Source organism: Capra hircus, chromosome 29 (assembly GCF_001704415.2).
Source record: "Capra hircus breed San Clemente chromosome 29, ASM170441v1, whole genome shotgun sequence".
NCBI classification, from domain to species: Eukaryota; Metazoa; Chordata; class Mammalia; order Artiodactyla; family Bovidae; genus Capra; species Capra hircus.
Genome location: NC_030836.1, coordinates 22,883,765 through 22,898,762, shown reverse-complemented (window position 1 = coordinate 22,898,762; position 14,998 = coordinate 22,883,765). Strand labels below are relative to the sequence as shown.

Sequence of the window (14,998 nt, the reverse complement as noted above, 5' to 3'; positions counted from 1 at the left end):
AACTGCATATTACTACTGGGGTCACCAAGTCAAAGAAGGAGTGACAATGACCTCTCACTAAAGAGTAAGTGCCATAGCAGAGGGATCTTTTCACTACTGCCTCTCCAGAATCTAGATGAAAGACTGGAGCATTATCTTATTGGTATTTGGAAAAGCAAAGACCTAGTGGTAAGTTAAGATAGTCACATCCAGCCCTTAAGATTATTCCACTTGCAATGCCCTGTGCTGGGTAGTATACACTGGTGGTGTAATTTAATCAGCACAGCATGGTGTTTTCATTTTCATCATCATGGCCTTTGCTCTTGAGAAAACAGGTCCAGAGGAATGAAATTACTTGCTTAGGTCACACAGCTGATAAATAAGAGCTTGGATTTGGACTGTGTGGTTTCTTCCATTCTGTCTTCTTATAAGCTAGAAAGACGTATGGTAGATGACCTGGGTTCTTGTGTTGGTTAGGCCAGCAACTAAGTAATACTATGCAAACTGTAGGTCCTCTGAGTACCAGAATACATGCTAGATTCATAGTTGATCAAGAAGGGTTTAACCAAATATAACTAATCTATGCATAATCTTTAGGGTGCAATAGTGTGTTCAGATGTTTTATGAGATAGTCAAAGAATACTTGCACTGATCTTGATTTCCCCAGAGTTGCTTAAGTTTTGGATGACATCCTACTTTTTAATTTTCTTTTGTGTTTGAAATTTTTGGCATATTACCTGAGGTTCAAGGAGGCAAAGAATTTCTTCTCTATTCCAGATAATTTCCAATAATAATATGTGCAACAGGGTGAAATGTGAGCAAAAATGAAGTTTAGGTAATAGATGCATGAACTGGCACTGCTCCCTACACCCCCTTCTTCAATGTACCCTGTGCAATTTGGAAATTTTTTAAATTCCCATTTGTAGTCAGTTCCCTTAGCCTTTAAGGAACTATGCAAAAAAGAAATATACCTCCTGATGTGAATACCAGGTTTCAAGTAAATCAGCATGGTGGCTTATACAGAAGGGGTAAGACTTTGAAGGCAAAGAAGACTTTGAACCCTGGCTCTGCAGCTTACTACCTGTGCAGCCTTACAGGGGGATTTGATATCGGAGCCCCCGTTTCGCCATTTTTATTTGGATAATAATAACATTAATATGTTAAACATATTACATACTCATTTCAAATATGTTAACATATAAATAACACCTAAATGACGCATATGATACCACTCTAGTGGCAGAAAGTGAAGAACTAAAGAGCCACTTGTCGGTGAAAGAGGAGAGTGAAAAAGCTGGCTTAAAACTCAACATTCAAAAAACTAAGGTCATGGCATCCAGTCCTGTCACTTAATGGCAAATAGGGGAAAAAGTGGAAGCAGTGACAGATTTTATTTTCTTAGGCTCCAAAATCACTGTGAATGGTGACTGCAGCCATGAAATTAAAAGACACTTGCTCCTTGGAAGGAAAGCTATGACAAACCTAGACAGCAAATTAAAAAGCAAAGACATCACTTTGCCAACAAAGGTCCATATAGTCAAAGCTATGGTTTTCTATTAGTCATGTATGGATATGAGAGCTGTACCATAAGGAAGGCTGAATGCCAGGGAATTCATGCCTTTTAGTTGTGTTGCTGGAGAAGACTGTTCAGAGTCATTTAGACAGCAAGGAAAACAAACCAGTCAATCCTAAAGGAAATCAACCCTGAATATTGATTGGAAGGACTGATGCTAAAACTGAATATCCAATAATTCAGCCACCTGATGCGAAGAACCAACTCATCAGAAAAGACAGTGATTTAAAAAAATAGGGCTTTTAAAGATAAGATTCATATTATTTATGTGATGATGTCAAAATATAACCATTAGGCTTTTTCCAGGGTGACAAAATATAACCATGAGGCTTTTTTCAGTGATGCTGGGAAAGACTGAGGGCAAAAGTAGAAGAAACTGGCAAATGATGAGATGGTTAGATAGCATCACCAACTCAATGGTGGACGTGAATTTGAGCAAACTCCAGAGACAGTGAAGGACAAGGAAGACTGGCATCCTGCAGTCCATCGGATCGGAGAGAGTCAGACACAACTTAGCGACTGATCAACAACAATCTGATGTTTCCATGCTGCTACTCTTAGGAGAAACTAAATCAAGCACAAAGAACAATGAATGCCTGAAACCCACTTGGTGAAGCTGAACATCTTGTAGTTTGGGTTTATATTTTCTAGGTATTAGAACCTTTGTTCCTGGTCCATATTTACAGTCCTAACAGTATCACTAGCAGTTGGTTTTATTTAACAGACTACATAACCCTGTTTGCCAAACATTATTTTAAGTCCCTTACAAATATTGACTCATTTCATCCTCACAGCACTCTGATTATTATATCTGTACATTTTTAGGACATCACAAACATATCATGCTTTCTTTGTAGAAGCTCCTAATATCATTTCTGTTTAGGAGATGAGTAAATCAAAAGCACACACATATTATAAAACAGAAACAAGTCTCCTAACCAGGTCGGCTGCTGTGTGTGTGCGTGCGCGCATATGCCTGCACATGTGTATAAACAGATCTGGATCAAGTGCTCTTTGTGCCACGAAGAAACCCAAGCTTACCTTCCTGCTTCAAGCCCCTGCCTCCTTGGGTACCACTTGAAACTTTTCTTAACTAGGTTTCTGTAATTTTTAGCTTGTGAATTTTTTTCCTGTTCTGTTATTAACTTTGAAGCAGAGCACGACTCTCAGTATCTTATTTGAAATGTCACCAGATCCCACAAGGGTTATTTGGGGAATGAGAGATATTTGTATATATATTGATGTATTTTTTGGTTTCTTATGAACATACTTAAGGCAGATACTGCCTAAACCAGTGTTTTCTTAGTCACAGGGTACTGAGATGCAGGAAATAGGAAATGGTATTTGAACACCAAGGTACACACTCTGCGTCCTCTGGCAGAAACAAAGGAGCTCACAATTAGTTACTAAGCAGCAGAATGTTAAATCATCCAAGGGACTTTAAATGATGTGGAAAATGACAATGTTGTAAGAAGTTCTATGTAGTTGAACTAGCATTCAGTGATCTAAAGACATAATAGGGCTTTTAAAAATTAGATTCATATTATTTATGTGATGATGCCAAAATATAACCATGAGGCTTTCTCCAGGGTGACATTTTTTAATAACAATTAAAAATTTTAAAAAAAGCATTTTCTCGCTGAGCTCTCATGTGAATAAAAGAAATTCTGCGTTAACAAGTTGCAGTTGTTTTCATTAGTGAGAAATTGTGTACATTTAGAACATGAAATTATTGGTTATCTAGCAAGGTTTTACAGTAAGGTATTTGGATGGAAGTATTGCACAATTGTTAGAACTGGAGTTTTCTGTCAGAACAACCTGTAGGATCTTGGCTAATTCATTGAGCAAGTACTTTTTAAGCATCTACTGTGTGCTCAGATTCTGAGACTGTGGTACCATATAGAGCAGAAGTAATCAAGTAATAGTACTTGCTATGATGGGTCTTGCAGTCTAATTGATGGAAGAGGTGATGATAACCAATTATTCATACATAAAATTTATATTTCATACTTCAGAGGAGAGGTGCATGGGGCTATGCTCTGCTAGTGTGTAATCTGGTCTGGGAAGGTCAGTAGGGTCGTGCTGAGATGGGGTTAGGATGACTTCACAACTCTTATCAAAAAGCTAAATGAAGTCCACCCATCTTTAAATAGCATGTTTCCACTGAGGCATTTTTCCTAAAGGAATAATTCAGAACGTGTTAAGCATTTTTTTTTTTCTATAAGGACAGGACATTGTTTTTTATTATAGAAATGTTGGAAACATCTTAAAATTTCAAAATTAAGCAATTAGTTAACTTTATTATGTTTTTAGAAATTGTATTGACTACTTAAAATAGTTTAACAATGTAAAAATGTTTTTATTGTCATACAAATGCATAGTAAAAAGAATATCTATAAAATAGTATTTTAAAAGCCTTCATCTTTGTCCCAACTCTATTTTTCTAGTTCTTCGATATATTCTTTGATTTCAAGTATATCAATAGTCATATTAATAGCAATTGTAATAGCTCTTCATACTAGCTCCTGTTTAGCATCAAGTGCTTTACATCCATTATTTCAATGGATTGCATGTAAAAGTGAAATGGGTGTTATTATATTTATTTGTTTTTTGTATACTGCAGCTTTTAAATGTGTCACCAATGATATGTATTCCCTGTGTAACAAAGAATTGTTTCAATACCCCTGCTATTTACTGTGAATTTCCTTATTGCTGTTTTATCTAAGAGCAATCTCTTGTTTTTTGTTTTTTGTTTTTTTTTTGTGTGTGTGTGTGTGTAACAGCATTCTGCGAAGAGGGCTGCAGATACGGTGGAACATGCATGGCTCCCAACAAATGTGTCTGTCCTTCTGGATTCACAGGAAGCCACTGCGAGAAAGGTAAGGAAGCTCTTTCTCTAGGACTATGGTGCTGTGGATTGACCTGATGCATTGCATCTTGTTGGTGGATGTGGCTTTCCCAAAGCTGAGTACCTTTTGATTACTGCGTCTTAGACATCCTCCCTCTGAAAACAGAACTTCATCTGCCCTCCCTCCAATGTGTCTAATTTAGCAAAGTCAAATCTTTTCCCTGCTACCATTTGCACTGTGCATTTTAGCGCTAATTAGAGATAAAGCCTGATGAACTGACCTGCCCCACTTATCATCTATTGGGTAGCAACACAGGCAACCACTAGAGCTACAACAATCTGCTGTGTGCGCGGAATGTAAATTCGAACCACGTGCTCCTTGAGTAACAGTGCATTAAATAACTCCAGCAGCAGGTTTATTGGTGTGCTTTAGATTTTATTCTAACAGTGGTTTACTAAGAACGTTATCGTTCATGAACCTGATATTATAAGCCAGTTACTATTAATAAGAGTCCCTTATGTGCAGCTTTCTATAAAGGTAGGGTTTACATTGGGTAGTACTTGGTGAAATCCAGTTCATCAATTGAAGAAGTCCTCCTGTGTGTAAATGAAAGTGGTATTCAATGCCAATGTAACAGTATCAGTGCAAACAAGAGGTTTTTTTATGCCTTGTAAAAGTGAATATTTCAGTGTATTTCCCCATGAGTTTCATTAGGCTAAAATCACTGTATTATGTTTTTCTAAGTCTGGAATGTCACACTCAACTGGAAAAACAGAAATATAACGCTGTAGTCATCATGCCTCTTATTAGATGAGGGGAGTATGTTTTCATCTAATGCCAAAGATCTATGCAAAGCTCTTGCTTCCCTTCCTTCATGTTAAAGGGTTCTGAATTTAGACACTAATTTTTTAAATTAGCATGTTTATTATCCCCCAGCTTGTTTGACATATTACATTGTACTGCCCGTGAATTTGTAACGCAGCCTGATCATTTTAAAAAGAGTCAAAATTTAACTACATACATTATTCAACAAGGAAATCAACAATGTGTATCATTGTTCCCATGTTTTGTAATAATTATCAATATATTAGATCATATTTATTAAACAAAAGTTACTTGATGTGTCTTTTAAAAAAGACATATAAAAGAGCCAAGTTCTGCCTCGGAGCAGAAGAGAATTGCCATGTAGAACTGAAGGATTCTTGTCAAAAGCAAAGTAGCTTAGCCCACAGGCTCTTATTGTAGTACATCAGATTTTAATTAGGTTTTATAAAATTAAGAAAAAAGCCACTAAAGTAAAAGTTCCTCATTATTTGCTCTAAAACTGCTATGCGTTTCTTAAATTATTATAGAATGTAGGAATTAATGGAGACAGAATGGTGATGATGATATAATGTTGATGATGATGGATTTTAATATTACTAATGATATACCATTTATCATGTACTAATTATGGATTATGTTTTTTAAGGGAGTATTTCAGTATTAAGAACAAACAAAAGAGATAGACATTATTATGCCCGCTTTGTAGATGGCAGATGAAAGCTCCGGTAGATTAAGTAACTTTTGCAATTCTATGGAGTCAGTATTACAATTGAGACTAAAACTCAACTTGTCTTCCACAAACTACATTATAAGCCCTTGCATATGTTCCGAAGGATAATGCATGAACTTCCTATAAAATCTGGGTTCCTGGTGAATATGTGGGGGAGGGCCCATGAATTTACACTTTCACCAAGCACCTCAGGGTTGCTTGTTATAAACCAGTCATTATTATATTGTCATGGTGATATTTAACCAGAGAATCCACTGTGAAGATCTTCTTCTTTTTACTTCATAAAGAATTGGAGGAGAGCATTGATCTTAGACCAGAGCTTGAGTCAGTGTCAGCCCAGGAAAAATTAATTATGGTTTCTCATGGCTTGCTGATTTGACCTCTGTACTTTTCTCTCCTCAATAAGTGGCTGATTGAATCAGTACTTGCATTCTGGTCCATAATGTGGAACAGAAAATATCAAGGTAAAGGAGAAAATCAAGACCAGAGGCAAAAGACAGGCAGACATTGGCAGGTCATAGGTTCCTAGATGAATTTAGAGATTGAGAATTACTTAATTTTGAAAATGTATACGGTTGCAGTAAAGTAAAGAAAAAAAATAAAATAAGGTTTCTCTGTATGTGATATTAACTTCCATCTGTAGCAAACCATATTGACCGTATTCTAATTCCAGGAGATTTTTTGGATGAAGTACATATTTTTCCAATCAGTTATGTGCAGGGGGTCTATGGGAATTATGGGACTCTTTAAAAACTGTGTTGTGTCTTGTTGGAATTATTTTGTCATGCTCACTATTAGCAGTAAACATTAAATAATTCCACTTGCCTTTGAATAGTGATGCTAGATATTGGGAGACACAGGTGCAAAGGAGAAATGTAAATACGTTGTGAATGTCTACTGGCATGATTGAACTAAATGTTTTATTTGATTTTAATTTTATGGCTAATTAAATGGTCCCATTGGAGCTATTTAGAATCTACTTATGTTTAGTTTTTAAAATATTTTCTTTGCCCTTGCCTCCTGTTATTGGCTTTATTCATTGTTTGTGATAGCCTTTCAGAATTCAAGTGTATTCAACTAAGTCATAAAATGTGTGTCTGAAATGTAATGAAGTTGAAAATCACACTCATGTTTGATGTGTAAAACAGAGATGAACAACTCTGCGTTTATTTTATATTGATAAGATTTTAGTAAACTTAAACTTTTCATCACCCTACTCAAGATAAGCAAACATTTCACCTGCCTTGGTTTCTGGACAACGTGCTGTGTTCCGTCCTCTCTCCTACCCTTTGATCCTTCTCTGTGCACTTGGTATACAGAGAGAGATGAGTGGAGAACTAGGAAGAGTATTTGTATTACTCTTAGGATAGAAAAGATCCACCAATGAAATCTCTTTGTCATCCTAAAGAGCTAAAAGGATATCATGCCACTCTGATGTAGCTGAAGAGAGAACCAAATGAAGCAATCCGAAGTAGTTGTCCAGAGACTTCTCAAATATAATATCAAAGAGTCGTACTAAATTCAGAGATATGTTCCTTACCATAAAATAGCATAGTACATCCTCCTCTATGAAGTAAAGTTACAAGCAACAAAGAGATTCAACATAAATTGTCAAGCTTGTCTAGTGAATGGGTTCTTCACCTTGACGTTATTAACATTTTGGACAGATAATTGTTTCAGAGGGCTGTCCTATGCATTGTTGGATTTTTAGCAGCATCACTGGACTCTACTCACTAAACACCATTAGGAACCTACCCGCAGTCATTCAGTTGAAGATGTCTCCTGACATTGCCAAATATCCCAGGGAGGCAGAGTCACCTGTGCTGACAAGTTCTGATATAGATCTAGCGCTTTAAAATATATCTAACTATCTGTCTACTAATAACATTATAAGCTTTTCTGAGACAGAAATGCATTTTGTAAAGCATTTCTTCAGGATTTTTAGAATTACTTTAGGTTTACTGTAATTAGAAAATTCCTTTATTTTTGAAGTATAGCTGACTTACAATGTTATATTGGTTTCAATTGTGCAGCATAGTAATCTGACATATTGCTAGACTACTCCATACAAAGCTCCTATAAAATATTGACTGTATTCTCTGTGCTAGAGATCATTTTGGTCATTCATTTGTTTTTTACCTAGTGGTTTGTACCTTTAAATCTCCTTTACCTTTCCTGCCCTTGCCCCAGTTCTCTCCCACTGGGGAACCACTAGTTTGTTCCCTGTATCTTTGAGTCTATTTTTTGGGAAATTAATAAATAGCAAAGAAGTTGAACAGCATTGTCCATTTGTGATATAAATTCTAGGAGTTGTATTTGTCTATTTAGTTTATATGAAATTTCTAATTTTCTACAATAATTATAAATTATGTTTACAATAAGAAATGATTTTTTAAAAGATTAACATAAAGAGAACTTAAAACTCATGAAAAGGACTTCATTTTTCTCAGTGACTGTCAATGTTTCGCCTTTCCTAAAGGGAAATGACTTTCTGCAGGATAATTATTCTATTCTTTCCCTGTGCTTCAGAACCCTGTAGGTATGTAGACAGAGGGTAATAGTTTACCTTGAGCATATGGTCCATCCACCAAGTAAAAAAAAATGGTCAGAAACAGGAATTTTTCTATTCTTCCAAATTTTACATTTTGCCCCAGTTTTGAAGGAACTCTACCATTTGTTCATGCTAAGTCACTTCAGTCGTATTTGACTTTCGCAACCCCATGGACTTCAACCCGCTGGGCTCCTCTGTTCATGGGACTCTCCAAGGAAGAATACTGGAGTGGGTTGCCATGCCCTCCTCCAGGGGATCTTCCTGACTCAGGGATAGAACCCATGTCCTGAAACTCCTGCACTGCGGGCAAATTCTTCATTTCTTTGCTATCGCTCTGCCCACCTTTGTTTTGGAGAAAATGTTTGAATCTTTTCGAGTGTGGATAATAACTCCATTTTCTAAATGGAGAATAGACTATTTCCTTGCAGCGTATCACAGGACCGTGGGCAGGGCATTTGGGAGGAGAATGAGTGCAAATTCATAGCAGTTAGGAGTTATTTAACTTTTCTCTGGGTGAGTTTTCTCAGGTTATATGGCACATACATGATGCATGCTCAGCAAATGGAGGCTTCTATTATTAATGTTGCTGCTATTGTTATGTAGCTAATAGATCCCCAGGAAAGAGTAAGCAGGACTTTTGTGACATCATAAAGTAAAGTACCAGGAGTTGGGTTTCTCAGGTAGCTCAGTGATAAAGAACTCCCCTGCCAATGCAGTGGGTTCAATCCCTGGGTCAGTAAGATCCCTTGGAGAAGGGAATGTTTACCCACTCCAGTATTCTTGCTTGGGGAATCCCACAAACAGAGAAGCCTGGTGGGCTGTGGTTCATGGATGGCGTCACAAAGAGTCAGACACAACTTAGCGACTAATCAAATGAATGAAACAAACCAGGAGTTGAGAGTTTGCCCGCCCAATTGGACCCATCGAAGATGGATGTAGATACTCTTAACATTTTTATTAAAATGATATGAGTATAAATTTGTTTGAAGAACCATTCCCTGCAGTGGATATTTCCAGGAAGAAAGAGAATGGCAGAAGAGAGGCATTGCAATGGAGGCTGGGAGGAGTCCACCCCTGCTAACACTAAGGTCATTCATATTTAAAGCAGTTCAGTCTTGGGTTCAGTTGCTGAAACTCGAGTATCTTACTCCCCTCCTCATCTTAATTCCATCCACTCCATATTAGCTTCCCAGCTGTGATGGAGAAATTGAGGTAAAGATCTGATGCATTTCTCTATGGCTCCAAAATGGAGCTCTGAACGCTCAGAACTCCCTGGAGCTATTTCAAAACCCTCTTCATGGTCCTGCCAGGCTCACCATTTTACAGGGTTTCAGACATCTAGAAAAATACCTGAAACCATTTTTCATTCTCATCTCCATAGTACAGAGCAAATTTTCAAGTCATTTCAAGTATAACTGTAGGGAATGCTGCCTTTTGTTCACAAACCACTATTTGGATTACAAAGATGCAGCCTGGAAGAGTGTAAAGAATACTAGACGGAAGGACAGAAACCTGTGTTCTGCTATGAGATCTGCCACCATGAATTATTTAGCCTCTGTGAAGTGAAACTTGAGTCAGCCCACTACCTGTGGATAATGAGTCCAAACCTTTTGCACTTGTTATTTCTTATGAGGAAAAGCTAGTCCCACCCTTGGGAACATATATGAGGGTACGTATAAGTGTTACTCAAGCCAGTCAGTAGTGGAATTAAAGTTCTCACCCATGAATGACTGAATCCAGATTTTATACACTTGCCAATAATCTGTTGCCTCTTGATCACATTACCTGCTTTCAAGGGCAATTAAACATAACAGATAATGTGCAAGGCTAAATAAATTATGTTCCTCTGTGAGCAATAAACCATAATCTCCCACTTGATGATGTACACTGATTTATATATTCCTTTCAACATCTTTGTTGCACCTAAGATGAGAAGAAAAATAAATAAAAATAGGAGTAAGAGCACAGTCTTTGCAGTCATTTTAGCCCAATTTTAGTTGGACTCCACTATTTACCAAGAGATTCTCAGGTGGCACTCGTAGTAAAGAATCTGCCTCCCAATGCAAGAGACACAGGAGAAGTAGATTCAATCCCTGGCTGGGAAAGATCCCCTCGAAGAGGAAAATGGAAACCTACTCCAGTTTTCTTGTCTGAAAAATTCCATGGACAAGAGGAGCCTGGGAGGCTACAGTCCATAGGCTGCAAGAGTCGGCATGACTGAGCGCACACATACAGAATAGTGTGTTTACCAGAATCTGTGGTATTGGATTGGTATTGGTTATACATGGTGGTGTTGTTCAGTCACCCAGTCATGTCCAACTCTTTGCGACCCCATGGACTACAGCACGCCAGGCCTCCCTGTCCCTCACCATCTCCCGGAGTGTGCTCAAACTCACGGCCATTGCATCGGTGATGCCATCCAGCCATGTCATCCTCTTGACACCTTCTCCTTCTGCCCTCAGTTTTTGCCAGTGTCCAGGACTTTTCCAGTGTGTCAGCTGTTTGCAGCAGATGACCAAAATGCTGGAGTTTCAGCTTCAGCATCAACCCTTCCACCGAGTGTTCATGGTTGATTTCCCTTAAGATTGACTGGTTTGATCTGCTTGCTGTCCAAGGGACTCTCAAGGAGTAAGTGTGTATGTGTGTGTGTGTGTGTGTGTGTGTGTGTGTGTGTGTGTATTTGTAATGGGCTTCCCATATGGCTCAGCTGGTAAAGAATCCTCCTGCAATGCGGGAGACGTGGGTTCAATCCCTGGGTTGGGAAGACCCCCTGGAGAAGGGAAAGGCTACCCACTCCAGTATTCTGGCTTGGAGAATTCCATGGACTGTATAGTTCAAAGGGTCCCAAAGTGCCAGACATGACTGAGCAACTTTCAGTATTCAATAATATATATGTAATACAAAATGTTTCTAAGCTTCAGTTTGCCACTACAAACAGGATTTTTGGCAGTTTTACGTATTGTGTAATATTATTGTGAGGTGAAATGAGGTAGTCGATTTAAAGCATGTGGTATAGAGTGCCTGGCACACTCCACTCATCAGCCTGCCACAATCTGAGAAGTCTGCAGTACGGAGATGAGGCACTTGGCCTTTTTTCTTTCAGTATTGTATTGTAAAATGCCTATGTGTCAAGATGCTTACCCTTTCTCTTTTATGGGAAAGAGAATAAGATCTGTGTGCAGCGCAGTGGTTTTCTAGCATCGAGGCCCTCTGGATAAGAGATGTGTAGTTGCCAAATCTTCTTCGGCAAAGTGCTCTGGTGAGGATCTCTGGTCATGAGGGACATCCAAATAAAGTTCCCTTGGCATGACAGTCCTTTCACCCTTCTGTAGCTCTGAGCTTGTAAAAGGCCATTTCTCTCTTGTGGCTCCCTTGCTCTGCAAGATTAACATGATTCGGGTGGTGCTCTGAAGCTCTTTTGTAGGATTTCAGGAAAGGAGATACTTTCCCCCTCCTTCACTCCAAGTGAAATTCTCTCTTAAGGTGTTCTTTTTTTTTTTTTTTTTTTTTTTTTAAATTCTCTACTTTATGACCAAGGCAGCCTCAGACCCAGGCATTAACCTTTAGACTCTTAAAGCAGAAGTCAGATACCATTTGCTAGGTACCTAACCATGGAGGGGACATTTCTAGATTAGGGTTGAAGACTGTCACCCTGGGATGAGTTTACAGTGGATATTCTTACCTCTTGCTCCCGAGAAAAAAAAAGAGAGGGTGACCCGAAACTGGAAGCATGCCAGGTAGCTCTCTCTAACCAAGTTCTCACTTCTGGCCTCATTGCAGTCCCTTGCGTGAATTTCTTGGTCTTTGTTTACAGAGCTGGAGATTGGTTAATAGTTAATGTAGGCACCGCTGATTTTTGAGTTTTATAAAGGTAGTCTAGCACCCAGCTTTGAAACATGGCATATTATTATGTATCAGGACTCTAACAGAAGAAATGTCCAGTCTTAATAGCCTATTACATTTGAATTCAACAAATATTTAGTAAATGAATATATGAATGAGTATACACAAAGACCCAAAATTTCACATGGTCCCGTCTCTTCATTTTATAGATCACAAGTCATAATGAGTCCAGTTGAAATCTCATTTAAAAGACACTTAAGTGAATGTTTATTATGTTGAAGATGAATGAGAAAAATGTCATTAACAAGCATGCCATTCATAAGAATAGTGTTGTATAGAAATTCTGTGTATTTCCAGTAGTTTTGTCAGCTTGCCTCCCAGGAAGCAAAGTGAAGGGCACCAATCGTTTTAATAAATTGATATCCCCCATCAAATATATGAAAGCTATTAGGGATTACCTGTCTAGTTAGTAATGCAGAAAATAATTCCTGACTATTTAGATGACAAGCAGTTTTTCCTCCCCTCCAGGCAAGCTCATACGTATTGAACTGTGAAAGTCAGGAGTTGAGTTCATAGGCTCATTTTTAATCCTCTGCCCTGGGAAATTCAAAAGCCCTTTTAACTTGAAGCACAATGGCTGAACAGAAAAGAAATCCAGGCTTCTGTGAAAATATGACCAACTGGAACCCGGAAATTGCAAATTTTCCTTGGTAACTAGTATCCAGGAATTGTTTGTATGCGAGTATACTTAATGCACTGTAGATCATGTGGAAAAAACCTGATTGAAGCCACTAGCCTGACCAAAGAAGAATATAAACTCATGCAGTTTGCATCACTTTCTCCTAACAGGATCCACTGACTAGAAAAGGTTGCCTGAAAGTGTTGCCTTGGGTCCAAAATGTGATGAATAAAATAGCAGTATCTAAGCATTCATTTTGGCAGTGTTTAAAAAGATAAGAAGTTTCAGGCTTGGCGAACTAATGTGGTTTTAAAACATTCTCCATTTTTATAGAGACCTTAAAGTTATCTATGTGTGGCAGCAATTTTAGCCAAGAAGATTGAGTCCATGAGGGGAGATTCTAGAAGATTATTTTATTAATCTTGCTAAGAAAACCTTTCAGTACCTGCTTAGTGCTTAAGATCAAGTCCATCTTCCACAGCATGATATCTAAAGACCTCCATGATTGGACCTCTGCCTGCCTCTCCAGCTTCATCCGCTCCTCCTCCTCCTCATACATCTCAAATCCCAGCTCATTCTAAACTACTCTGGTCACTGAAATGTACCTTATTGACAGCTTCTGCCTTAATGTTATCTCTGCATATAATGCATATATAGACTTACATGTTGATTACCAATCAGTCCAGTTCAGTACAGTCACTCAGTCATGTCTGACTCTTTGCTACCCCAGGGGCTGCAACACGCCAGGCTTCCCTGTCCGTCACCAACTCCTGGAGCCTACTCAAACTCATGTCCATTGAGTCGGTGATGCCATCCAACCATCTCATCCTCTGTCATCCCCTTCTCCTCCCACCTTCAATCTTTTCCAGCATCAAGGTCTTTTCAGATAAGTCAGTTCTTCACGTCAGGTGGCCAGAGTATTGGAGTTTCAGCTTCAGCATCAGTCCTTCCAATGAATATTGCCAATGATTACCAATATCTGATGTTAATTAAAGTACAGGTGTACCTCGAAGATACTGCAGGTTCAACTCCAGACCACTGCAAGGAAGAGACTATCAAAATTAAGCAACTCACATAAATGTGTTGGTTTCCCAGTGCATATAGAAGTTATTTGTCTCTATACGGTAGTCTACTAAGTGTGCAGACCTTTCCCAGTGGCTCAGTGGTAAAGAGAAGAGAAGATGCAGGAGACCCAGGTTCAGTCTCTGGGTAGGGAAGATCCCCTGGAGAAGGGCATGGCAACCCACTCCTGTATTCTTGCCTGGAGAATCCCATGGACAGAGGAGCATGGCAGGCGACAGTCCATAGAGTCACAGAGTTGGATACAGCTAAAGCGATTGAGCACGCGTGCACTAAACATGCAATAGCATTATATCTCAAAAAACACTGCATGTATCTTAATTAAAAATACTTTGTTACTCAAAAATTCTATCATCTTCCGTGAGTTGTAGCAGTAACATAAAAAATAGCTGTATTAACAAAACATTGCACATCAACCATACTTCAGTGAAACAGTTTTCAAAGGGAAAAAAAATCACTGATCACCGATCACTGTAACAAATTTAACAGTAATGAAACAGTCTGAAATATTTTGAGAATTACCAGAATGTGACACAGAGACATAGAGCAAGCAAAGGCAGTTGCAAAAAATGATGCCAAGAGGCTTGCTGGATACAAGGTTGCCTCACACCTTCAATTTGTAAGGAAGACAATGTCTGCAAAGCATAGTAGAACAAAGTACATATAACAAGGTGTGCTTGTAATGGAAAAGATTAATTTTTGAAGGTTACTAATTATTTGAGTACTCCCGATCTGTTCCCTCTCAAAATATCCCTTCCATAGTTTTCCTCATTCCAGTTGGTGATGAAATCTACCCTTTCCCGTTCTCTAGGTCAAGATCTTGAAATTGTCCTTGACTTCTTTCTTTCGCAGTGCACATCTAAATCTTTGTTCTGCCTTCAAGATGTAT

At 38.4% G+C, this 14,998-nt stretch overlaps 1 protein-coding gene across 2 annotated transcripts in view; it reads left to right on the top strand.

Moving 5' to 3' along the window:
- The window catches only part of NELL1 (neural EGFL like 1), a 1,021,410-nt gene that overhangs the window by 776,624 nt on the left and 229,788 nt on the right, over positions 1–14,998 (top strand). For both annotated transcript variants that reach the window (XM_018043583.1, XM_018043582.1), the window contains exon 15: positions 4,336–4,431. In XM_018043583.1, the coding sequence (XP_017899072.1) occupies positions 4,336–4,431 (96 nt within the window). The remainder of the gene's footprint in view (positions 1–4,335; positions 4,432–14,998) is intronic.